The following is a 27914-nucleotide window of genomic DNA, read 5'->3' on the forward strand; positions in this document are numbered from 1 at the left end:
AGCCGAGGTTATCTCCCGTTCAATTTCCAGCTATGTAACTCCATTACTACCAGTGATCACTGCCTTCTCCTGGACGACATAAATATAATAATTACGCTGCCGGCGCCGTGTTTCACAATAACATCTCCTAGGAAACCGTTTCGTATGATTTTACCATTAGGGCCGTAAAGGGATAATGTGTATAATTTGAAATGAGAGCTGAATGCTTGCGGATATTCACAGTCTTTAACCCAAATAGCACCGGGAAAAGAACAAGAATATCCACTTAATCTAAAGTAATTATGTCCTGAAATCGTGTTTCCTTTCCTCTTAGTAGTTTGAGACTTTTTTTTTATTTCCCGCTCTACTCCACTTGGGCCCGCTGAGATGAATCAGAAGTGATCCTTCCGAGAGGGGAGAGGAAAACGTACGCAGCGTTGTTCCAGTTTGTACACTGTACATTCTGCGCCGTGAATTATATTTCTGTAGCACATTGACTAATGATTAAAGGTGGAAACAAAGACGCCTCTGGGGAACAAACACACACTTCAGCGAGCCCACAAACAGCCTCATTCATCATGCGGGGAGAATGGCCGTGTTTGCTGAGTTAATACAATGAAGCTAATTGCCCTCCAAGCAGCCCAAACACCAAGGCTCAGCTAAAATTATTCCCCTGAATGGAAACTTGCTCAGCTTCAGCTGATCTCTCTTCCTCTCTCTCTCCCTCTCTCTCACACACACACACACACACACACACACACACACACACACACACACATATGCCCCATCACCCCCCCCCCCCCCCCCCCCCCCCCCCCCCCCCTCACTCCTACACCTCCTCTCTCTGTCAGCCTGATATTCACTGCAGTGTGTGGATATTATTGCTTTGTATTGATTCAGCATTATTTTCTCTCAGCTGCTTCTCAGTGGCTGGAGAAGGAAAGGCCAGCGCAGCAGCAGTCACACCTCAGAGCTTCCTGCCCTGTTCCGTCCTACCCTGACTTCCATATATACACCATATATATATATAAACATATATATATATCTTCATACGTCGCTTTTAAGAAGTTCTAGGTAGAGACCGATAACAAAACAGGGACATATTCTGATTCCCACAACACAATGATATGCATCACCTTGAATATCAGGTGTTGAAAGTCACATCTGTTATAAGTAAAGACGAGTGCAGTGCCTGTTGTAAACGTGCCTGTGTGGAATGGGCCGTTTGTTTGTGGTGATGCCGGTTGCAGCTTTCTTTTCAGAAACGGTCAAAGTGACCTGCAGTGATTGAGCCTCACGGCTGCAGGACTCAGTCCACAGAACCCTGACGCTGCACAAAGCTGCTCACCTGTTTATTCAAAGCTCAGTGGAGCTCGACTCAGTGCACAGAACCCTGAACTGGAAAATCAGTGTTCATGGTGAACCTGCTGCTTTCTTGATCGACAACGTCACTTAGGTTGATGAGGCCGAGAAGTTGCTGCTGCAAGGCGCTGGGTCACCTGTTCATTGAAATTGTATTGATATTGAACGTATCATGTGTCCAAATCACACCAAATTCAACACTGCACTTCCTTGTTCCCTTAACAATGCACGTGTCAAGTGTCGGGTTGATAAGATGAGCGGTTCTCAAGATATAAAAGCCATATACAGACTTACAGAGATAAGGAACTCTACTGTGCAGCAGCTCCTCCTCCCTGTTGATGTTGTGAGGAAGTACTACAGGATGAACAATGACGGCGCCCTCAGCCGAACACTGTGAGCTTGTGTACAAACACAACACACCGAAACATACTCTCACACGTACGGTTTCACAAATCTTCCTGGAAAACCCGTTCCGGCCGCCAACGCCTATGCTGGCAAATTTGCTTACAGCGTGCAATCTTGACACAATATGAAGCTCAGTCATATGGTAGTGCTGGCATACTGCTGTAGGTGGTGACAGGTGTGTGTGTGTGTGTGTGTGTGTGTGTGTGTGTGTGTGTGTGTGTGTGTGTGTGTGTGTGTGTGTGTGTGTGAGTGTGAGTGCGCCTAAGCTTTGCTGATGCATGAACCTGCAGCAGCGGGAGAGAAGTGGAGAGGGTCGTCGGCCCGGAGGAGAGAGCTGCTTCATGAGTGACTGGTTATCTGTTGTTGGGAAGATCGTGTTTGGCATTTGTTTAACCTTGGGAAAGCAGGTGTGTGTGTGTGTTGGGGGGGTGGGGGGGTGTGTGCAAGCAGCCCTGCATAATACCCTCACAGCTCCCTCAGGATCACATCCATATGCTTTCTTTGGTAACACTGAGTGATCATAATGTGCAGGTTCAGGACGCTGCAGTATCCGACTGGATTATTAGATGCATACATTACACTTCTTTTCTATCTCGCTATGCGTATACATGGTGGAGAGGGAGGTTACTCTCTCTGTGTGTGTGTGTGTGTGTGTCCATGTAGGTCAGTTAATAATTTAAAAACTTTGCCTTCATTTGGAGCTTTTAAATCCTCTCGTAGAGCGGAATGGGAGGAGTTTACAGCATAATTGGTTCCATAGTGCCTTGCAACTAATCAATTAATCCTAAGAAAAGAATGGACTCTCATCGCCTCGTGAATTGATTCAGGCCCATGAGGAATGCATTTCTTAATACTATTAGAACTGCGTGTGAGAGACGATTTGCCAACTATCCTCAAACACTCGACTTCATGTGTGTGTGATCACGTCGGCTTCCTCTGAACAGGATCAATATTTGTCTTGCAGCGTCCGACATTGTGAAATCATATTTGATGCAGCTGTGCGGGGGTTTACACACAAACTCTTCCACATGTGCGTGCGTTACAGCGACGTGTCGTATATATATATGTGCGACCGCCGAACACCTCACCTCTCGTAGTGTCTCCGTGTACACGTGGCTGCACTTGTGCTGCTGGGGTTCCCGCCCAATTCATCATATACGTGCTTCCACTGTCTGCGCACCGTGATCTGCGAGGGACGGACGAGAAGACACAAGAGAGTAATGAGAAAGAGAGACAAAGGATGGAAATAAAAATGAATGTGGAATGAGGGAAATTGAAAAAACATGTGAGGGAGAAAAGAAAAAACAAAGGAGTCCATAAGTGGTTGACATCATTGTGAGGTCTTGGGGAGTTACTGAGTCATGATGTTCCAGTTATTGAATCCTCAACACTCAATTCTCTAACATAATAAGCTTTGTTAACATCATGCAGTCACTTGTTCCTGCTGTAACCTCTTATCCCATAACAGACGACAGGCTACGACACAAAACACAAAACTCCGGGCGGCCACAGAGCAACAAAAAAAAAAAAAAGCCACGGCATTAAGCGGGAGATAATCAGCTGCAGATATTTGAGGGGTTTTGAAAGGATCCGAGCCACAGTTATATGATGTGTATCCTGTTTATGGTCAGATCTGGCTGTGTGTGTCTGTGTGTGTGTGTGGTGTGTGTGTGTGTGTGTGTGTGTGTGTGTGTGTGTGTGTGTGTGTGTGTGTGTGTGTGTGTGTGTGTGTGTGTGGATCGCGTTGTATCAGCGAGCTAACAAAAAAGAAACAGACGTGACCATTCCACTGACGACTTCACATCACACGTTGACTTCGCTTTGGAAAAACGTTGTCGATGAATAGTGAGTGAATAATTGGCAGGCGAGGCAGCCAAGTTTAAAGCCTCGGCATCATATACAATATTTCTGCCTCACGTTGTGTGTGTGTGTGTGTGTGTGTGTGTGTGTGTGTGTGTGTGTGTGTGTGTGTGTGTGTGTGTGTGTGTGTGTGTGTGTGTGTGTGCACTTATGGGCATTTCTCAACATGGGAAAAAAATGAGCGATCTGACCAATTTCCTTCTGACCAGTGTTGAGCAGAGGAACATGTGTTTTCCACTCTTAAGAGGGGGGTTTCAAACAATGGCATCATTTTTTGCTAAATGTGGCTCTGAGCAAGACTTTCTTCTTGGGAAAATAGTGACTGACCTCAAGGGGCAAAAGGAGGGCAGAAAGAGAGAGAGAGAGTGCGAGAGAGAAAGAGGGGAGGTAGGTAGAAAGACAAGAGAGGGCGGGAGACGTAAGGAGGAGGGAAAAAGAGAAAGAGGGGGAGACGGACGAAGGGAGAGAGGGAGGGAGGGAGAAGGAATATATTGCCACATATGTGAATACTTACCAACTCATATCCTCCAAGTTTCTGAGCAGCTTGAAACATGGTCCAAAGGTTGACTGTGGGAGACAGAAGACAAACAAGGCAGTCAGGAACGCTGGGAAAGGACCCGAGCTGAAACACATGACGTCAACATATACAGTCGTTACAGCAGAGAGGGGCAGATAAATGCAGTGCTGCAGGAAGTGTTCAGATCCTTTCCTTGAGTAAAAGCAGTAAAACCGGAATGTAAATACACTTCATTACAAAGTGAAGCGGTTTATTTTAGTATCAACAGGGAAAACGCACCTAAATATCAAACGCGGGAGCGCTCGTTATGCCGAGTGGCTCCTTCCCCAGTTTTACACCGTGTGCATAACTGGATTAGTAGCAACATAAAATGATGCAGTTGGAAAATGATGGAGTTAATTTTACAATCTCTAAACTGTTTTTCCTTTTACGACGGAGTATTAAGGCCACTTAAAATGAAAAAAAAAAACATCATAGATTTCGAGATTAAAGTCGTAATTTTACAAGAGCAAGTTGTAATATCACATTATCCTACGGAGAAACAGGAAAGATGGTGCAATAAGCTGAGTCCGTTCCAAGGAAAGAACCACACAGACTTGTGTCTTCTGTGAAGGAGGAAATGTTTGGTAGTTGTCGAGTGTATTGTTGCTTACATCTGCATTTTATTCAAAGGGATTTCGTAGTTTCTCAAGAAACCAGGAGTTAAAGTTCTGCTTACTGCTAATTTCACTAAAACATGTTTTTTTCTTTTTTCTTGTGACACTGTGACTTTTTCATAAAATTAGACTTTATTCCCGAATATAATGACATGATTTTGCAAGACTTTTTTTCATAATATTACGTCTTTATTCTTGCGCCATATTTTTCCCTTTAAGTGGCGCTGGTTCCTCTTCGTATTGTTCTAACCATTACAATGCACCATATTTCATAAGCTGACAATATATTTTAAAAGCAAAATAATATCATTCTGCAAAAAACTTTGCAACCACAGCTGTGAGATCAGAATATATTTAACGGGCCGACAGATTGATAGATTGACTGTCAGACAGACAGACAGACAGATAGACAGATAGACAGATAGATAGATAGATAGATAGATAGATAGATAGATAGATAGATAGATAGATAGATAGATAGATAGATAGACAGATAGATAGATAGATAGACAGATAGATAGATAGATAGATAGATAGACAGACAGACAGACAGACAGACAGACAGACAGACAGACAGACAGACAGACACAGACAGACACAGACAGATAGATAGACAGATAGACAGATAGATGGATGCACTCCAGCTAAAATAATGTAAATCAATATCGAGCGCTTGTACAATCACGGCTGTTTGATAAAATGCTGCCTATGCTTCATCCTGACAAAAAGGAATTTGTTAACCCTCCGCTCCAGCCTGCAGGTATGAATGAAAACCATTACAAGCATCAAGCGCCTGGCAATATGCTCAAACTTCTGTTTGAACTAATGCAAATTCATTTGCATTGATTTGGTCATGCAAACACCCCATGACAGGCCGTATCAAACGACACGTCTTGTGTAACATCCTAAAAATAGTCATGAAAGCTTCCAGAAAGGCTTGAAATGGCTGTCTGTCTTTGAAAGAGAAATATTTCCCACAAACAAAGAGGCACAAGTTCATCGGAGGACTTTCTGTGCCAATGACATTTGTATTTGCCTTCTGTAACATCATTGTTTAACATTTTTATGTGAAGGCCTATAAATAAGAAAAGGAGGCCTCGCCTGGGGAGGAATCCATCAAAATTCAATCTGTGCGTACACAAAGCCTTGCATTTGTCAAAATGACATTTTCCTATCTCCGCATTTGACAGCATTGATTTTTTCCTTCCCTTCTCACTGCGACCGTTGTCAATGCACGGGTGGAATAACAAAGGGAGCTGGGTAGGTTTTTCTGTTTGAACTGAGCACTCTGGCGTATTGTGCTTGCCGACTGTGAAAACAGAAAACTGGTCTATTTAACTAGCTTGTTATGCATCGACTGTAATTACAACAATGGTACACGGGACTGGGAGGGGACAGGACAGATAAAGGAAATGAGAGAACATGCCTATTTCTTAGATGTCTTGTCATTAGCAATTTCTTTTCTTAATTCCCCTCTATTTGGCAGGGGCAATTATCACTGAGATAAGGATGACAAAACAGGGACACAATGCAGCCTCAATGACACAACCATGGCATGGCAATTAGACAACAAGGCTGAAAGACGGAGACAAATTGGAACTGATGTTCACAATCACATGCTGAGGCACACATGCGTCTGGAATAGCTACATTTACACACGCGCACACTATTACTAGTTAATCTTCCAGATCAAGGACATTCAGAATATATAATGTAACAACTACTATTCCGGGTTTTATTCCTCCGCACTGTGCTCCATCCTTCATTTCCTTCAATGCCTCGGCTGCACCCATACAACTTCAATGGCTGCAGCTGTGGAGTCAATATTAACCAAGCGATAAAAAATAGAAGGACGGCAACTCACATGAATAAAACTGCAGCCACAGTTTCCCCTTCTGCGAATGTACTGCTCCTCAAACGTTACAGCCAACTACTGCCTGTCAACTCTGTGATTCAGGTGCATTCAGCCTCTGTGAATGGGTTCACTGGAGTAATTTAGAGCAACAGTTATTCAAGGACTGTTGAACTGAGGCATCTTGGGGTCTTTTGTGCATTGGATAAACATGAAAGAAGACAAACGTATTCAAGATGGAACATTTAATTAACCAAAGCAAAATGGTAGATGAAGAATTTCTGTAAATTCTTAAGCAGAAATAGTGGAAAATGTGGGAAATTATCTTAATAGTCTTTAGTTGCAGCCCTGTACTGATAATACAGTCATTGTTTGACCCAAATCTCAATACATGTTTTTTTTTTCTATAACTTTAAAATATATTTGTGTTTTGTGAAAGGAAAATAATTGTTATATTAGTCTTTAGTTTACATATTGGAAATATAATCATTTCAAGTTGTGCTCTTCAACATGAGTTTGTTTTTCTATGAGAGCAAATTTTAAATATATTTGGGTTTTGGATTTTTGTCTGAATCTGAATATGTCGGCTTGTGCCTTCAGGAAAACGTGAAGGATATTTTTTCAGATATTTTAGAGACAAACGAGACGAACTGGGAAAATAATAATCAGACCCATTTATGGAAAGTCCTCATTAGAGTTGCAGTATTCATCCGCAGCTTCTCAACAAGTTGAAGGATATGATGGCCGTCAGTGTAAAATACATTATTATCACAGACATGGAGTTAAGATGCTGACTGGTCTCAGATCAGCGCCCGGGCTCTAAGATGTTTAATACATACACCCCCCGAAGTGAAATATAAATTCACCATGAGGGTGAGGCAGGCAAACAAGAGGGTTAGACCAGCGAAATTAAAATCACTGGGTTTTAAAATATGTTATGAGCCATTCGAGGTGAAGGCGAATCAACTGCTGGTTAGTTCATGAATCTCTGCGGGGTTGTCAAGAGGTAGATTTGCAGTCTTTAAAATAAACAGGTCTGACTCCGCAGCTTGAAGATGAGGTGGAATATACAACAATAAAATGTGGATAATGGATTCCGATGGCGGGTTTTCTTTCTTTTTCCTGAATCAAATGTATATTTTAGTTGGACCAGCCAACAAAGCACCGGGTGAGTCTGTGAAACCACTCAACCATCTGTTGCTTTGCTAAACTCTGCACAACTTCATCCAATGATTTACAACTCAAATGCAACTTAAACATCATCGTTTCAATTTTCCATCCCAGGATTCTTTGATCGCTTAATGCATCTGTGGCCAGTTTAAAGGAAGAATATGAAAACAGCACCTGATTGCATCTGAGGGGTTTGTTGTATTAATTATGATGTGTTTCCCCCCCCCCCCTCCCCCTTCCCATGTGCTGATGTGTGCATGCTGCCAAGGACGAAGTTTAAACAGCATGATTTCACCGTTTAATGAGGGCCGCGCTTATGATGTGTCTGGTTTTGCGATTCAAAGCATGCACTGTATGTAAAGCAGTTGGCGCGTGGACCTCGACTCCATCCCGACCTCAAACCGAGAAACACCGAGCAGAAGTGAAGCGTGTTGGGGATGCAACTCTCCCCTCCGTCGCTCGCTGCAGCTTCCTGGCTCGCTCGCTCTATCCCCCTCAACCACAATGACCTATTTAAGCAACAACGTGTCGGCAGTCTAGATGACAAGATTGTCAAAATGCCGCGGTGAGGTTAGCAGAGTGGAGGTGACCACAGCTTACCTTGGTGTAATAGTTTAGAATAATGACTTTCACTGTGCTATAAACTGTCACAGTTAAATTCAACAGACGTCTCTCTCTCTCTCGTTAATTTGCCGGTGCTGCGGTTTCCGCGTTCTGACGGGAGCGGCTAAATCTTTCTTTCTTGGCTCGTTTGACATTAATGCAAATGTGATTTCCCTTCCTCGAAATAAAGACTGAGAAAGAAGTCAATTTGGAGAAAACACCGTTTGAGGAGAGAGAGAGAGAGAGAGAGAGAGAGAGAGAGAGAGAGAGAGAGAGAGAGAGCGAGAGAGCGAGCGTTGTCGCGTGTGTCGCTTTCGAGATCAAACGCATTAAACAAAATGCACCTCTTTTTTTCTTTCAGTTCCTGGAGACCAGAGTGTTGCCACTTATGATGTTTACGAGCATGTTTCTCCTCTCTGTCCCGTGTCGACCGAGTGCGAGCTAAGCATCCGACCTATATTAGAAATCTTTCATCAGACGTGTTTCCCATACATGTGATGTTCTTCTAACACTGTTAGAGGACGTTCTTGGCCTTAAAAAAAAAAAAAACCCTTTGACAAGTGTGAGAAGATATTCTCCCCTTTTATAAAAGCAAACCAAAACGTGCTCTGACAGGAAGCCTCCAGAGTCTCTCACTACTCACAAGATCAGATTTTTCTCAGTGTAGACAATTATTCCTCTAGTTTATTACTAGTGCAGATTTAATGTGTTTTTTTACAGTTTAACAGCAGAGTAATTTAGAGATTTTGGGCAGTAGGCCTGCAGTAGTTGGCTTGGCCCCCTAAACCTCTCGTTTTCTGGATGGCCAAGAAAGAATCTGCCCTTGACTTGACTCAAACGCAGCTACTGCTTCCTCAACGGGGGGGGGGGGGGGGGGGGGGGGGGGGGGGGGGGTGGGGGGGGGGGGGTGGGGGGGGGGGGGGGGGGGGGGGGGGGGGGGGGGGGGGGGGGGGGGGGGGGGGGGGGGGGGGGGGGGGGGGGGGGGGGGGGGGGGGGTGGGGGCGAGTATAGAAAAAGTTGGTGAGAAGTGCTGATTAAAATCCACACAGGGTTTTCCCCCGCTGCCTATTTCACTTGTCCTGTGTAAGACTTAGAGTTTCACTCTGATATCCAAACTCTGATTTGAAACCTCTGTTTCTTATCTCTACGCACAAGAAATTAAAGGGTTCAAGTAATCAGTATTTTCCTGTTTGCATGGAAATTCTGAATAACAGTTGGTACTTTTATGTCATTTGCTGAGAACTGATAACTACTTATCTTCCCCGATGGTGTTATTACCCAATGTCCTGTTCACACTCATGTGGACATTCAGCAAAACAAACTGTCCACTGTGTTTGAGCCTCTCGTTCACACACGAGCCACGTTTCAAGTCACAAAACTGATATTTTTCACAAATACCTTCCTTTTCAAAAACTCCAGTTTCTGTGTGAACGTGTGAAACTGAGCGTTTAGGAAACAATAACATCACAGCTTACTCTGAAGTTGCACATGCCTACGGTTGCTTGCATCAGAAATTATAACAACAACAACAAAAACAACAATGGCGCCTATTTACCCGTTGACAGGAGAATAAACTCACTAAGCACACTCACAAAATAATAATAATATGAAAGATCGTTATCATCATATAATTTATGTTTGTTTGAGCGTTTGTACTCATGGGGATTTTTTTTTTTTTTAAACAATGGTGAAAATATCAGCTCAGAAAAATATCTGCAGTAGTGTAGACAAGAGCTAAATCTCCAAAATAAACCAAGTAAAATAAATCCACACAAACTTTACTAAGAGACTAGTGAGTGTAAGCTGGAGTGCGCCCTTGCTTAAACATTGCCAGTGAGGGAATAAGAACTCTACTCACTCTGTTTGAAGCCGAGGAAGGGAATCCTCTCTATGGGCGTGTCTCTGTCTTTCATGTACTTGTACAGTGATACTAAGAAAGTCTGCTCCTCCGCTCGACTCTCCTCTGATGTTTCCTCCTCTTTGTTCTCCTCCCTCTCGCTTCTCTCCTCCTTTTCTTTCTCCTTCTCCCTCTCCTTCTCCTCTGCGGAGGACCTCTTGCTGAGGCCGTTGGCCTTGTATTTGGCTGCTGGTGTTAGTTTTCCGTTGGGTACCGTTTTGCAGTTGGGTTTGACCTGCAGACAGAGAGCGTGAGGAGTTAGGCGGATGAGGTTGCAGAAGAAGAATTGAATCCTGAGCAGAGAGTGTTATTCAGATGATGTCAGGCGCTCTGGATGAGACGTGTCCGGGTTCAAGCACAAACAAATATTCTTACAGGCACCAGGCGCAGCCTCTCATTGATTATCAATGGAGCAGCTCCTCTTGTCATCAGAGATTAGGAGCAGATTAGTTTGACTGCAGCTTCAAGAGAGAATTGCTAATATTGATTTAACTGCTTCAAGGTCATTGGAACAACAAGTACGGAATGGGCTTTCAGAGGAGGTTATTTCCTCCACTTTGAATATTACAACCAGTGTCGGAGAGGCGCTGGATAAAAAGCAGCAGAATCAATAATACAAAGTGTAAATATTCCACTGAAAATCATTGATTTCTTTAATAAAATATGACAAAAGTCTGCCAATGCGGGGTGAATTAGATTTCCATTTTTTACAGAAGATATTTGAGTCGTCTGTGTTCATGATGCTGCCTCTTGTTTTTGGAAAATCCAGTGGAAAAACCGTAAAAACATGTTTTCGTCCCCCTGTGGGAGATGCTGTACATGTTAAAATGTCTATTATTGTGGTTGGAGGAAGAGAAAAGACTTTGAGACACCGAGGCTGATGTTGAATAACAATGACATCCTCACAGAATAAATTAGTCAGATGAAAGCAAATTATGTCGGTGCGGCGCTGCAGCGATTAGTCATTCAATCTACCCACAAAAAAGAAGTGAGAAAATAATTTGGCAAAACCTTTAAATCACTTAAACTGTTTTTAAAAGACACCACTTCCAGCTTGTAATTACTCTTATGTGATGATAAATGGAATAATGTTTAATATTTTCAACCAATGGCTGCACAAAAAAAGGGGATTTGAGGACATTGTTTTGGATTTCATGAAACATTTTACACCGTATTCTGACAGAATATGGACCAAACGATTAATGAATCAAGAAAATAATCTGTAGATTAATCAATAATGAAATTCATCACTAACTCATTTGACCTAGTAACCACAATCGTTAAACTTTTGTAGTTATGTAGTTTAATGTCATCACTCTACTATTAGTCTTACTGTATCTGTCAACTATGTCATCCAGTAGTGTAGAGTATATGTGTGTGTGTGTGTTGCCTTCACAGTCACATGCACTACATGTACTCTACAGAATGTAATCACACGGTTCTGTCTCTGAGTGAATCAGCAGTTTAAAATGCTGTCACCCTTGTTGTGTGACTGATAAACTTTAAAGCAGTTTGCTGTAAACATGAGTTAAGATCTGATAACTGTACAACTACTGTACGACAGGAGACTTCACTGTTTACTGTGCAATACTTTTCATATCATGTACTTTATTTCCCTGAATTATATGTTTATATGAGTTATACCATTTGTGATGAACTTCTGCTGAAACAGTATTTGCATAATTCACTTCTATAAACTTATATATTTGTGTTTTCTGCAGATAATATTTCTGTCTGTAGTGACGGGTTATTGTATGTGCAAATGTTCTATATTTTCATTTTATTTTAAATGTTCTACTATATGCTATTTCATACTTTTATATGTTCTCACATCAAACCGCATGGATCAATCAAGTTTATCTTATCTTAATATATACACACACATTTATGTATGTATTATTTTCAGTATAGTATGTTAATCCATTTTCTTTTATCTCTTATTTCTTAATATATATAATTCAAAGAACACTTGCTCTCTTTTATGACCTCTCAGTTTGTCTGTGAGCTGCTGTAACATGTGAATTCCCCCCCTCAGGGATCTCTAGTTATTTTCTGTCACTTTACATTTCCTCATGTACATTTCTTATCGCCTGATCTTACCTTGGTTGTAATTTTGCTCTCAGGGCTGCAGGGGTCCTGTGCTGCCACTGCCGCTGATCCCTGGGTTGACCCTGATGACCCTTGACCCTGAGCCTGACCCTGGGAGTCCCTCCTCTGAGAAATGGACAGTTTCTTCTTCCGAGGTCGCCCTTTGAGGTTGGGAGCTGAGGGGGAAAGGAAACGTCGGCGATGAGATTGATCCATTTAGGTGGAGGAGGACTGGTGCTGATGCAGCACTGTGCCTTTCCTATTTCCACCTCTTTGCTGCCAGCATTTGGTTAAGTTTAATATTTTCCTCTTCATCTATTTCATTTGAAAGGAAGAATATAAAAAAAGACATGTGAAAACTTTTACGACCAAGAATGCATTTCCCCTCTGGGAACACTGACTCGTCTCTGACAGGAACATTTACAATCAGAGAAAGGAATTTCACAGGCCTGCTCGCCTGTAGCTAATTATTTTTAAACTGGATTAGTTGGATGGGGTAGCAGGCCACCAAATTGCTCCAATGTGCGAGTAAACACGATCCTCAAGTTCCCTCTCACCCTCGAAGAGAAACAACATTCAAATTCAGACATGTATTTTAAGATTTCACACGAGGGCGTCGGAACAGTCAAGCAGTTAGTATAATACAGTAAATGACAGACGCTGGTTAACCCACAAACCCACTAAAGGGAATAAATTTTAAGCAAACAGTCCCTGCTAAGACAAATATTCGACACAGATGCAGCAAAACTCAGAGCTTTTATGTGTTTTTCACCACAACAACATGTATAATACAGCAGTGTTTTGTCTTGTTTTTCCACAGTCGTCCTCAGTCATCAGTGAAATAAAGAATTACATTACGCTGTAGCACCTCAGACGTTCTGATCATCATACATCTATTTTTTGCTCTGTCTCTGGTTAGAGCCCGCTCATGTCTTAAAGCTGAACGCTGTTAATTAAAAACACATGAATCTGCCTGATAGGAGCTCTTTGTTTGAAAGGCTGGCAGATATAATTGCTCAGTTCACATTACACACACAATAAAGAATTTAAGCCCTCCAAGTCCTTTGTACACCCACGTTTATGTCAACCCGCGACAGTAATGTAACTACTTGGCAAAGTGCCTCGCCTCCACGCAGCAACACAAACACAGATAAGCTCAAAGGAGAGAGAGAGTGAAAGAGAAACTTCAAATAATCCAAGTTCAGTCACGTATTCACAGCGTCAACGTTCTTTTCCTTCCAACTGCAATGACAATTAAATCACATCCAAGGTTGTTCTCTGCCAAAAGGACTGTGATTATTTTTGTCGGATCGAATTCGCATAAAAAAAATTTAAAAAAAAGAAATGTAACAATAACAACTGAGTTGAATAAAACTAAGAGGCAAGTCATTAAAATGGGTGAAATGATCAAAACTCAGCAACCTATCACTCCACGTTGTTGTTTTCACAACCGCTACGCTGCGGAGGAACAGGGCAGGGAAAATTCCAAGGGCATTTGTCTTCCCTTTAGCGCACACGCACACGCACACACACACACACACACACACACACACACATAAAGAACTAGTTTCCAATGCTCTAATCTTTACTTAGAAAGCTCTGGGTGTGTTTCCTCCCTCAGTGTTTTCTCACTCTGTCGCTTTTATTCTGCCAATTACTCATTAATGCTGAGAAATTACATAAACCACATGATTTATTTATACTTGAGTTGAATTTTAAGACCGGGGCAGATACACAAGCACTAAATATTCATCGAATAGATAAAACCACATATCATAACCTTTATAGCCTCGGCTCATTTTCCCTTTTGTACAAACTCACATATAAATGTGTAATTAACTTAAAATACAACCCATAAATCTACCTAAACTAAAACAAATGTTGAGGAAAAACTAACTACATGCCATTGTACAGTGCATTGAAAACACATGCAGTCGTATACAACACAAACATTATGTGACACATGATAAATGCTTATAGGTTTGACTTGTCGATTTAGTTTCTAACATGTGACGCCGGGTTAAACAAGCGGGGTGAGGTCACTCTCTCGGTGCAGCTCTGCTTTTAGTCCCATCTCTAACCCTGTGACACCCTACACTGAGTTACATAACCTGCCTGTCTGTTTACATTTTTCCTCGGGTCAAATACTGCTGCATAGGAAAACGCTGTTTGCTGCAATTACAGCCAAAAACCCCTGCTGCATAGCACATGATGAGACGACAGCCAGCGAGTTTAAATGAACTGACTTATTGATGAAGCACAACCTGAGAGCTGTTAAACAACCCAGGTGGATGTTGCTGGAAACTGGGGTCAAACGATGCATTCGGGTATTTTTGTAAACATGCACAAACAGGCGCACAAGGTCAAGTGCAGACAGTCTCTCTCTGTGCTGCAGAAGTTGTGCAGACCTTGTGCTCCGCTCGCTGTTTGGCAGAGTTGCATAAGGGAGGAGTGCTCCAGCTTTAGAATAACACAAAGAAAATCAAACACATACTGACTCTGTGAAGATTGATTTTCTAGAATGGAAAAATAGACATTTATAGTCCATAAAAAAAAACTAAGCCAACATCACAAGATGGTGATTTTATAGCACCCTGGGATATGTGATATTTTTATCTCCCTGTGGGCATTAAGTGTTTTTGTCAGTGTACTAGAAAAGAAACAGATCATTTAAGTAGACATGATACTTCCCTCAAAGAGCCAAAAATGGGCATTCTAGTCATACACCAAAAATGGCTGCTGAACAAGCTCCTCGGTTCCTTTACTCATTTACTTCCCATTGAGTGACTTCTTTCTCTGTGGTTTTCTGCTTATATGGGTCTGTGTCATGACTTTGAAATCTGCCTTGAGGTGACCAGAGGACTCTTGTGACTGGTCCTTCACAAACCCCAGAAAGCACACGCACACACATACATGCACGCACACACACACAAATAACAGTCACAGCTCATGGTACACTATACATACACACACACATATATAAACATACACACACATGTGTACATTTATATATACATACATACAGACATAAACACACACATATGTGCATATATACATATATATATATATATACACATATAGCTATACACCCCCCCCCACACACACACACACACACAGGTAAGCTGTATTCCATGGGGTTGGAATCCATCATGTCTGTCACAGAGCACAACCCAGTGCTATGGAAGTCAGGATGACATCAGCAGTGGGACCCCACATTCTGACAACTTGATCATCCGGATGCAGCCAAACGCTCTCAGCTCTTTACAGCTTTACAACACAGTCATGTGTAATAATCCCCCCTCCTTCAGATTCAATTAAATACAGCCCTAATACCTCTGTTTCATTACCATTCAGTTGATGTCAATGTTAATGAAAAAGTCATTAGAGACAGCGCGGGAAGGGTTCTGACAGTTCTGCAGAGCCACAGGGAACCACAACAAAATGGACTGATTGATTGAGAGGCTGCTGGGAACTAGAGGCGGATCAGGCCGAGTGGAGAAATCAACTGATGGACGCCTCGGTTCATATCGCTCACGAAATTGACTGAAAAAAAAAAAAAAAGAGCTCAGTATCTACATGTGTTCACTTCATGATTGTGTCCTTAAAAGGCTGGTTCCAAAAAGCAGAGAAACTACTGGTCGCTGTGGTTATGCACATGTTTTCTATCTGATTGGAGACTTACTCGTGAACTTTGATATCAGACACACATTCACATTTCTCTCAGGACAAATTGTAATTTAATAAAGTTTCTAGCGCCATTATCGGGTCTTAATATGACTGATGATATTGTTTAGGACCGAATACCTTCAATAATGCATGTGTGCTGGTGCACTGAACCATATTAGCATCGGCTGCAATAAGTGTTTAGTGCTAATTAGAAAAGGTTAGCATGCTAACATGGCTATCGCTAGTCCAATGAATGACTGAATCATTTTGGTCAAATTATGGCTGTAATAGAAGTTGACGATTAATTTCATGAGCTTTTCCAAATGTCAAGCTGAAACACTTTCAGAGTTATATTTAGAATTTTTACTTTAGATTTTTTTTTAGAATAATATCACAAAGGAGTGTAACTAATGGCAACAACTTCAGCTGAATTCCATCATCGTTTTTATCAGTTATATAAAAAATTCAATGTTCATTTCTCTAAAAGTGTAACGTTGTGACTCAGTTGTGAAATAGTCACATCTCACACAGACTGTGACGGACTGAGGAAGAATCTGCTCTCCTCGTTTCCTTTGAAAAAAAAAAATAATCCCACTCACGTCTTCGCTCAAACTCTTAATTCTACAGTTTAACTTCGACTTCCTCTCAGCGTAACGAGGTCCAAGTTCAAACACGAAAGGTGAGAGAGGGGGAGGACGAGTGATGCATGACTACAACCAGCAGTGGTGGGTGAAAAACATGTTTTGACATATTTTGCTGTCTCACTTGGTTGCAAATTCACCAAGGGCCCCTACACCCACTCGGCAATTATCAGCATTAGCTCACAGTCAAAGGTAACGTTGGTGTTGCAATGCAAGGAGCGGTACAGTATCTCCCCCAGGGCAGAAAACAATACCACACAATACACAGCAACTTCGTATTACTTCACCTTTTATGTAAACAAATGATTTCGAAATTGAAATAGTTTGAGCAAGAGTGACGTGCCCAGAAGGGAAGAATGCCGACATCTTACAACGCCAAAATAAACCGATAAAATGACCACAAAAAGAGGTTTAGAGCAAAACACGCAGCAAACCATCTAAGTAGCACGGAGGCATCGACATGTTACATTTCAGCTCCGTTATAATCGATGTGACTCCAGGAGAAATCCTCTCAGTCAATTTCAAATCGCTCCTCTGTGAGTTACACGAGGGAGCCGAGGAATTAAAGGATCTTTTTTCGAGCCGAACGCAGCGTAAAGTCATCTGTACAACATCCAGACCACAGTGACCGCGGCTCCAGGACAAACAGTTTGTCTCTGCCCAGGTGAGAAGAAATCCTCCCCTGGGTTAAGCTCTGTGTATGAAACTGTACCTGTGAATACGCCCACACACACACACACACACAAACACAGAGACACAGAGACACAAAGGAGGTCACTTGAGTCTAACGTACAGGGTTACAGTGGTGCGTTGGAAATTTACAGCCGCTCGTAAAACACAAAACGCCGTGACAGACAGTTTTTTCAAGTGACACGCAGCAGATGCATTTTCACGTCTTAATATTTCTGATGAAAAGAGGAACTGTGGCGACGGAAAGCAGAAGCTGAGTTTTGTGACTCAAATTAGAAATAAACTGAATGAAATAAGATAGAATTAAAAAAAATATATGATTCATGAGATTTTAAATACGATTTATATGAAGGGAAAATAGCACCTGTCAGAAGAGAAGTAAATACAAACCTTATAACTAATGAATAAAACATAGTAAATCCTTTTAGAAAACGCCCTCTAATCCAACTCCTGAGACACAGGCTTTCGTCTGTGGAGCGGCGGAGCATCAAACGTGTGATCAGTGAGGTGATATTACACTTTGGTGGAACATTTTAACTCTGGACTGGCGGCGCAGGGACGAGTCAGGGGGAGGCGAGGGACCGACAGGACCGTGGAGAATATAAAAATACAAGCGATGAGTGATTCGTCTGCAGCAGCGACGGGCGACACTGCGTCTGCACCGCTCATCACGGATCCCAGAGGTTGAAGCCACTTCAACTATTTCTGCTCATTGAGCGAATATTTCTGGCCACGTTTTAGGAAAAATAAAAAGTTTCTGTGTCCATGTCTGAGCCGATGCTTCTATATCCATACTGGTATGTGTCTGTCAGTGTCGGTTTTAATCCCCGTCCATGCTAACACTCCTGAAAACGCATGTCACATGACCACTCACGTACATGGGGCACGCACTTGCAGGTTTAAACAGGATTTGGATTCTTCCGTAAGGGGGTCACGTGATAGAAGCCTGACGAAACCTACATCTCAGCTCGTGGTTGTGAGTGTCTATGTCATCGTAAACGCAGCCTGGGAGTTTTCAAACTAAAACTGAGCACGAGAGCATATTCACGAGACCTTTTTCTCTCTTATCAGCGTCCTCTCCCTGTCCAGCTGGAGCAGAAAGGAGTTCATTGCGTTGACCTGTTTCCAGTCAACGCAACTCGAGAGCGTTTATCAGTGAGAGCAGCGGAGCCTCCTAAGGCTTTTCAAATAACCTTCGATTTTACATAAACATTAGTTTTCACCGCCTAAGTAGATTCTGAGGCAGGTTAGCAAGCAAAGTGAAATCAGGAAGCTTATGTCTTGTGTTTACTTTGGAAGGGACTCGGAGACCAGGACGCAGTGTTCTCCGGTGATATGCCAGAGTCACGATATAGTTACGGTGGTGGCTGATGTGAAAGAGAATAAGTTGAAAAACTGTTTTTCTTCCTTTACACATCATCCTTTCATGTTTTTTTTAACTCCACAAAAGAGGTTATGTTTTCACCCCCTGTCTATTTGTCCTTTTTGGTTGGTTGGTTGGTTTGTTTGTGAACAGGATTACGCAAAAACAACTAAACAGATTAGCACTAAAGTTTGGTGGAGGGATGTGATCGGGGTCAGAGAAGGTCCGAATCAGGACGTGGATTCAGGATTTGTTTTTTAACAATATTCCCATGGAATAATTCATGAGTCTTGATGTGGGGAAAAGAAATCAGGCATATTTAGGGACTGACATCTATGAGTGTGTGAAATTCGGTGCAGCTCTACTCAGTGACTTTCTAGTTTGTATTTGTGGTTTAATTTGATGTATTATTTTACATTTAAGCTACATTTGTGATTATCGAGCAGCTCACAGTGTTTGTCTTGTTCGTATCTGGGTTATTTTAAATGTGTGGAAATTTATAGCTTTTTTTCCCCTCTCTGGTCAAACTGTCACTGACTTCCCTGTGCCGCCGTGGCATCTGAAACGGGAACTAGTCTGTCGGTGTTCGATATGTAAAACAGTGGGTATATGAGGCGCTCCCCTGCGCTCCATCATTTTGTTGCTGACGGTAGCCACCGCTGAATTCCACGTCCTGATACCAGGCATTTTTGATGTGCTCATAATTCTCACTGTGTCACATCTGACAGCAGAGTTATTCCTCTGCTCCTGCGCTCCAGGCACGTTTCTGCACAGGAGTCATCTGAGACACACTGGCCGTACAGGAAAGAAAAAAAATAATTAATGAACAATGATACTTCAAGCATCTCTCATCGCTGCAATCATCAGAAATTACACAACGCACCCACGGAGTGAGACAGAGTGTGTAGGCGGACAGAGTGCATTGTTTTTATTAATCATCAAAACCTCCGTAGGTTGATAGATGATACAAGTGTTAATTAATTTCTCATAATTATACAGCGAGAGATCATCATTGATAAACTGCAAAAACATTTCACAGCTGAAAGTAAAGATACACCGATTTTTATTAGATCAGTCTCAATAAAAACGGAAAAATATTTCCATGGCTGGTGTCATTTTCATGCCTGTTTTGAATGCAACGGGAATATAAGAAGATATTTGTATTCCTCCGTGGGGCAGAGCTATTCTGAATTTAATGAGAAACACGTATAGCTCCACAATAGATACCCAGTTACTGTTAATACAAACAACCACATTCTGCCAGGCCAACAACCAAAGACCACCGAAGGAGAGAAGGAGGTAGTAACAGAACGTCTGTGAACAGGGGAGTTTGTCTGGAGACAGCACATGTATCAGGAAGTCCTGTCCTGACGACTGCCACACTGAACATCACTGTAATACAAGGCTATTAGAGCATGAGCCTGAATAAAAGGCAGGGATTAGTCCGGCTTGTAACTAAAAGGGGCTCGAACAACACACAGTCCCCCTGAGGTGCAGCCGCCTCATCCATCGGTCCTCAACAGCTTCGTGTAAACACGTCTCTCTAACCACACGACACCTTGACTTCCCTCTGATTCAAGGGTCACACCAGATTAACACATATATATATTTATTTATTTGCTTTTCATTTCTTGAACAAAGTTTCTCAAAATTTGTTCAGGACTAAAGACATTTTCCCAAATAAAAAATAAAAAGTCTACGTGATCTTCGTTTTACAGAATATCTCCGTACAGGCGACCACACAAAAAAAGACAACAAACGCTCATGCCGGGTCAGTAGGTGGCGATAAAGTCAACATCAACTATCCGTCCAACACACGAGAAGAAAAACTGCGCTCCAAGTAAAATTGGACGAGGCAGACATCTATGAATGTCGGTAATATGGTGCAAAAAAAATAATATTGACTAGCGCAGCAGGTTTTCACTGGACTTACTTTCTACTAGAGACATTATATGACATTTTGTAATATTAGATGCACATATCCTGCGTCCAAACCTGTTCTCTATCTATTAAACACTTCGGTGTGAATGTACAAATATAGTAAAACTGCAGAAGACAGGAATCCACGTGAGGGTTTCTGGTCTGGGGGAGATTCTCCCCACATCACCTCTCCTCGTCGCGACAGCTCTAACACCCCATTTCCCAAACCCATCATTTCCCATACAAATACTGCTGCATTATATCGACTGCAGTCTGTTTTTATTTTCCTCAAAAGACGATTCCCCCTCAGCTGGCTGACTGACAGCTGTGTGTGCATGCATCATTATCTCCTTCACAGAGCCTGTCTGTTGCTGTAGCCTGTGGCAGACCTCAATCACACACTATTAGAAATGACTTCAGTTTCCGTGGAGTGCAGCACGTTCTAAGATACTGCAGGTGCGCCACGCATCATATTAACCAATGGGGATGGGGGCGAACTAGTCCTCCTGCCAATCTCGGAACCACGGACATGTTAGATCAAGCTGTCGGGGCTAACGAGTTCATTTGATTTGATTTAACTTCAGAGGCCAAGACGTGATGAGTGAGAGAGTGTTGCTGATAATGTCCCTGTTCCTTGAAGCGCCTACTGTGGCTAATATGAATGTAAATAGAGAAATATAAAAAAAGATCTGATCCTCCACATTCTGAGAAACAAATTAGCACATTTTTTATAATTAGAGAAAAAACAGGAGTCGTGATATGTTGGCGTTGAAACCTTGAGAGGGATATTAAGCATCTCAACCATGTACTTTAACTAAGTGGAGGTTTAAAGTGCTTGTTGGGTCTGAAATCTCAGGTAATAAGATCCAGGACGCTGCGCAGTAGATAAACACTGTTTATAGATTGATGTCCTCCTCTATAGCCTCTGTGAATACGACAAGATTGCTTCCAATTGCATCCAAATATGAGCTTTTTGCATGCAAACACATTGCATAATAAAACGCTGCATGCACGGATATGGAATAAAGAGCGATTTTATGAGACAGCCCGCCACCGTGGCCATTATCTGCTGTTTATATTCTAATAGGTGACTATGCTGTCAGAAGAGAAATGCTGCCTCTTTGTGATAATCCTGACAATTCGTATGAAAACATTTGAATCCGGCAGCGGTGGGAGAAAATACATCAACTCAAAGTGAAATCAATTCTCCCTCCGCCCGCCTCTTTTTGACTTTCTCCCACTCCTCGGCTTCTCCTGTCTGTTTCTCTTTCCTTTCTGTAATAACTATGTGAACAGCAGTAAATGTAATTACAAAGGGGTGGGAGGGGTGTGTGTGTGTGTGTGTGTGTGTGTGTGTGTGTGTGTGTGTGTGTGTGTGTGTGTGTGTGTGTGCATGGGGGGGGTATGATTGCTATCCATGCACAACAAAACGCAACATTAAAAAGCTATTATCAGAAAAGGGAACATTTTGTCAAATATATGACGGAGGCCAGCTCGCGCCATATGTTTGTGGAGACGGGGACAACAAGTCAGGTAGTAATTATCAATCATCATCAGGGGAACCTGTCAAAACGCTAGGCTGGGCACGCTCTGACTGGCGTTGCCATGGAGACAAGCCCACATCCCAGCAAGCGTGTGTTTACCAGGACATTAAAAATACTCGCTCATATTTTTATCTCACACTTACAAAATCGTGTAAATCGTTCTTTTAGCTTCTTTAAGCCAGGAGCGTTTTTTCTAAAATGTGCACGTGTGTGTGTGTGTGTGTGTGTGTGTGTGTGTGTGTGTGTGTGTGTGTGTGTGTGTGTGTGTGTGTGTGTGTGTGTGTGTTATAGTCCTCCTGCCAAGCCATACTAGGGAAAGAGATTTTTTCAGGCATAGAACTGAGGATAATTCTGGTTGAGGTTATGGTTTGGGTTTCACACTGATTTCCTCTGCCTTCAGGATCGAGCACGTCAGGGGTTACAATTTACATATGTAAATGGAATATTATCACCGCAGCAATATTAAGATAAATGTGTTTCACTGAGTGTCTGTGTGCACATACGTGATGTACTTGCCAGTAATGAGCTCATTTCTGTGACCATACTGTTGCTGTACACAGACTCTCCATTCAGACTGTCACTGTTAATACTCCTCAGCCCAGGAAACAGGACGTTCTCCCAAACCATCAAGACTTTGTCAGCTTCAATTTAACACGTGCATTTGTCCTTTTATGCAAAGCCTTCTATAGTCCCCCCCCCCTCTCAGATCCACCACATGCCTATAAATTCACATTTTAGTTTTAACTTTAAAGGCTATTTAAACTACAGGCGTGTTCAACCAGAGCTCAGTGGATTTCTCTCCTCTCGTAATTACACATGAGCGACGTTTCTGGAACCTTTTACAAAACGCTTCTAACGACAGCAGCTCGTTCAGATGACAATCAATTACCAAGTGACCTCAATCCATTGCCCTTCCAGGAATCAGGATTATTTTCACTTAAAAACAGCCTCTGAAAATTAAACACACAAGCAAGTAAACATGAAAGCAATTTAGGGAGAAACTGATGTAAGTGCGGTATGAATTTTTCTGCTTTATTATGGCAGTCATTTGGAAAGAAAAAAAGGGTAGTGTTCTTAATTCATTATTTGTGCGCCGTTGTGCATGCTCCCCCTGGGGAGAAGCAACATTACTCTTTCATCAGATCAAATGAAGCGGAGCCGTGCCGTTCCAGGAAGAGCCAATTAAACTGTTCAAAGAAGTTTATTATTGCGACGGATTATGAAATCGTTTTCATCGGATTCATCGGGGTGTGTGTTTCGACAGTGGTGTGAATGTGTGTACTTCACCACTGCGCCAACTCATAAAGGCTGTCGACTCCGGCTCCCCATTTGCAAAGTAAATAGGAAATTATGGTACGCCGTCACACTGTGCCGTGTTTTACAAGACAAATTTCACAAACTTAATTTATAGTCAAAATAAGCCGTGATTATAGGAAGCAAATCATCGCCTTTTTAAAGTTGTTTTCTTCGCTCGTTCCTTTCCTTCCCTCACAGTCTTTGTTCTGTCCACCTCATGTGATCGCCTCATGATGGTAGCGTCGCCGGTTAAGTACTTATTAACACACATCACATTCGAGACATGGCTGGGTTTAATCTTAACCCAGATCCACTGACTGACACACACACTGAGGAATGCGGCGACCTCTGACCCCTGAGGGCTTAATGACTTCACCCACTATCCAGCTCAACACGGTGTAATTGTGTAATAAAAAAAGAGGAACACTCGGTGTTGAGCCAATGAGGCAAAATATGTTTATACTTTTCCGTGTAATTAATCTGCAATAACTCGCAGCTGTCGGGAGAAAACAAATACGCTGCTGCACAACAAAAGCTGTAAATATCTGACAAGTGAACATGTCACTTCAGTTGTTTTGCCTGTAGCCAAGTGTTTGCAAGTGGTATTTTCTTCCGTGGCCATTGTTCCGGGAGAGAGGAAATTAAAAAATAAATCCCATTTTCCAAAGAAATGTAGAGAGCACGCAGGGGGACTGTCCCAATTACGTACACACCCTGTTGTTCCGAGAGTGCCGAATGTAAAACAGAGTCAAAGTTATATAATGTGGAGGATTTCATTTAACAGAAAACACACAAAAAACAAAAAAAAATAACAGCATAACCTTCAAACACTTCCACATCATTGATACTGACAGACTGCAGCAACAACTCAGCAGGACCGCGGCTTTAAAAAATACAGTATTTCAATTTGGCTTGTGGAGAGAGAGAGAGAGAGAGAGAGAGAGAGAGAGAGAGAGAGAGAGAGAGAGAGAGGTGGAGGGAGAGAGAGAGAGAGAGAGAGACTGAGAGAGAGAGGAGAGAGAGAGAGAGAGGGAGAGAGAGAGAGAGAGAGAGAGAGAGAGAGAGAGGTGGAGGGAGGGAGGGAGGGGATGGGGGAGAGAGGGAGAGATGAAAGGGAGCAGTGGATAAGCTTCAAGGCTTATCCTATTCATTACTGCAGGAGAAGAAAAAAAATCACAGCATCGTCCTATAAATAAATGAATGCCAGGATAAACACGAGGCCCATACATCAATAAAACATATGTATTCTAATAGATCACGCTCTAGTTACACTTGATGGGATTGAGTCGGCCAATGAGCCCAATCACAGGGACTTTATCATTCTGAAAAGCTGCACGCCGCTAAGCCGCGCTGATTATAAATAATCATCATTCCCATAACAAAATAGGCCAATGGATACTTTTATCTTTCAGCTCTTGTTTATTTTTTCCTTGTTTTTTATGCTAATTTACTGTATTTTTGGAGCCGATTCCACATAAAAAAAAATCGAATGATTTCCAGAAACACAACAGGCTCCGTCTCCTGTTCTTTAGAAGTTAATGCAAACTCCCCCAACAAAGAAGAAAGTTACACTTGTTTCCAGGGGCAGATCCAGGGGTGGGGCCAGGGGGGCACTGGCCCACACTGAAAAGGCCCTAGAAGTGGCCCTGTCCTGTCACTCATCTTTTTTTATTTTAAATAAACTTGTCACTCACTAACAATACTTATAATAAATATGACAATTTGTTAATTGTTCGTAAATTTTTATTTTCCAAACTTGTTTTTGGGATGCTGTGTGGCTGTGCTCAAAGCTTTCGAGCCAACAGTCAACTGGGAACGGATGTGAGACATATAAAATTGCCCCCTCTGTGATTTAGAGGAATTCTAACTCTAATGTTTCCAAAGAAATATCAGCATCATTATTTAGCTGGGAAAAAACTGAGACATCAATCAAAGTCATCACGTTCAGCGTAATCCTCACTTTGTTTCTGTCAGACATCAGCTGCACAACAACCAGTTTTGACGTCACTTAAGCTACAAAAGCTCTTTTCAGAGACAACAGCCGGCAACGAGCCTGAACCTGCACACATGAGAAAGATGTCTGACATTTAACGCAGCCGCTACAAGGCTGCATTCATGAGCCTGTTCCTCCGCCAGCCTCGCCGGCACAGACAGACTTTGTAAACAGCATCTACAGTTACACTGATGAGTCAGACGTGTTCACTCCAGGTTGCAACACGCTGTTCTGTAATTTTTATCAGGGACATTCAGGAGTTGTAACACAACTCACATCTGGGATTCTGTGAAAATATGACTCACGTACAGATACAAAGCTCCAGTGTCTTTATTATCTGGGTTTTAGTGGTCCTTCCACATTCAGTGAGAGTGTTCCTGGAATAAACACCTTATGAATGAGGTCAATTCAGTCTGGTCAGCGAGTTTTAAATTACTGCTCCAGATAAAAAAAAACCTTATTATTATCTTATTATCTCCAAGCCTCAAGATAACCTGTCAAACTAATTGTTACTGTCAAACCGCAGTAGTTAATCACTCACTTCGCAGGACAAGTTTAGGACATGCAGGAGAAATATTTGTTCCTCTGTGTGCTATTTGACTGAACCTAATATACGTCATATCAGTCATTTACACTTCAACGCCTTTGTCAAAGTTAATATCCTGTGGTACCTTCACAGGCAGGAGCCAGAAAGCTGTCTGTGGTGGTGTGTTCAAGGACACTCCAATGTTTACTGTTTGAAAGTCTGCAGACGCAGAGAAACGTGGCATTCAAGAGCTGCATTATGTTAAACAGGACAATGCAACTTTGCCTTTGATGTAGTTGATTGTATGGATAGATTTAACGAGGATAAGTACCAAACTAAATCTGGACAGAGGTTTCACAGCTATATGAAGTATTTTCATACTTATTGTAGCAATATTCATTGTAAAATATTGAAAGGTTGGATTTTCAGCAGAAAATGAAAGTAAAAAAAGCAACGTTCTGCAATTTACATGATCATATCAATCTATTTATGTCCTTTTGTACCAAATTAATAGGAGAACAACATTTAAATGCTGCATAAATACCTTCTCAGTTTAATTAATACAATAACCCTACCTAAATTCACATGTTTACTTTATGAGAGATAAAGTATTTATGTAAATCATCATTAAAAAAGAGCACCATCTGTTACTGCTGCATATTTAATATTTAATTGATGTTCAACCCATGGACTTTTAAGGAGATTGTTTTTTTGTTTGTTTTTTAAACACGTAAACATGCAGAGGAGGATGCAATATACGTTTTCTGAGCTTTGCAGAGTAACTGTCTTTTCTCTCAGGATGCAGCCACATCCTCCGGTGGGTCAGGAGGCCTGTATGTAACCTGAGAGGTGAAACTCAGGCCAAGAGAAAGTGAGGAAAGTGACTCACTATCAGCCCGTCGCTCTGAGCACATGGTTATAATAATTGAAGGGGACTAAGTTTGAGTGTATCAACGTTTTTTTTGATTAATTCCTCTCTTATCTGATCTGGATGTAGCGAGCTGGACTGTCAGAGGACACTGCTCAGTGGAAATTATACAGGATTTGCTTTAAATAAGACAAAAAGTCACTGATATGATTCTATTAACTGAAGGAAGAGCATATCTGGGAATGTCTTCCTCTGGTTTTGTTTTCTGAGGGAAACTTCGCACTAAGATCCACTTACAGTCCCCTTAGGAAACCACATTTAAATTCAATAGATCCGGATTTTTATTTGGATATGCACTAAATCTCACACGCTCACACCTTATCTCACAATTTTAAAGTGAAAGAAAAACATTTGCTGATCCGGGCCGAAATCTATAGGGATCTTTGTTGGGTCACGTCCCACCTTTGCACAAAATTTCATGGAAATTGGTCATGTAGTTTCTTGCGGAAATCCTGCAAACTAACAAACAATCCTTGTCGGAGGCAATAACGGGTCCGGACCTCTGATAAGCTTCCCGCCAAACCACAGATGCTTTGTTTTATCTCTCCGCTGTGTTTGCTAAAAACTGATAATATGTGCAAAGTTGGTGTATTGCTGATGACATAATAGCAAACAGGAAGTCAGGCTAATGCGGCTGAAGTCAGTGGAAAAGAGCACGTTTAGTTAAAACAGCCCCGATGTGTTAATTCTGCCTGTGCATAACCAGGTAGAGCAGTAAATCACCGTGTGCTCAGGCGAGTCGTCGAGCAGAGCACGTTGAGTTATACGACGTATAAAAGCATATAGTGTAAAATATGCTTCCTTCACTTCTTGTAAAAAGCATCATCTTACCCACATGTAAGGACATGAAAATGAACCATAAGTGGATTTTCACCAGATGTTCGCTATATTGTTTTATAGCGTCCACGTCCTGCTTATGAAATCTGACTATACAGCTCCAGCATGTGCTCTTTTCTCC

At 42.0% G+C, this 27914-nt stretch overlaps 1 protein-coding gene across 1 annotated transcript in view; it reads right to left on the bottom strand.

The window, feature by feature from the left end:
- The window catches only part of arid5b (AT-rich interaction domain 5B), a 79017-nt gene that overhangs the window by 10752 nt on the left and 40351 nt on the right, over positions 1-27914 (bottom strand). Inside the window, exons 4-7 of the mRNA XM_034608167.1 lie at positions 12402-12567; positions 10263-10536; positions 4121-4173; positions 2835-2932 (exon numbers count right to left, since the gene is read on the bottom strand). Coding sequence (XP_034464058.1) covers positions 2835-2932; positions 4121-4173; positions 10263-10536; positions 12402-12567 — 591 coding nt within the window. The remainder of the gene's footprint in view (positions 1-2834; positions 2933-4120; positions 4174-10262; positions 10537-12401; positions 12568-27914) is intronic.

The sequence above is a fragment of the Hippoglossus hippoglossus genome, chromosome 15 (genome assembly GCF_009819705.1).
Source record: "Hippoglossus hippoglossus isolate fHipHip1 chromosome 15, fHipHip1.pri, whole genome shotgun sequence".
Lineage (NCBI taxonomy): Eukaryota > Metazoa > Chordata > Actinopteri > Pleuronectiformes > Pleuronectidae > Hippoglossus > Hippoglossus hippoglossus.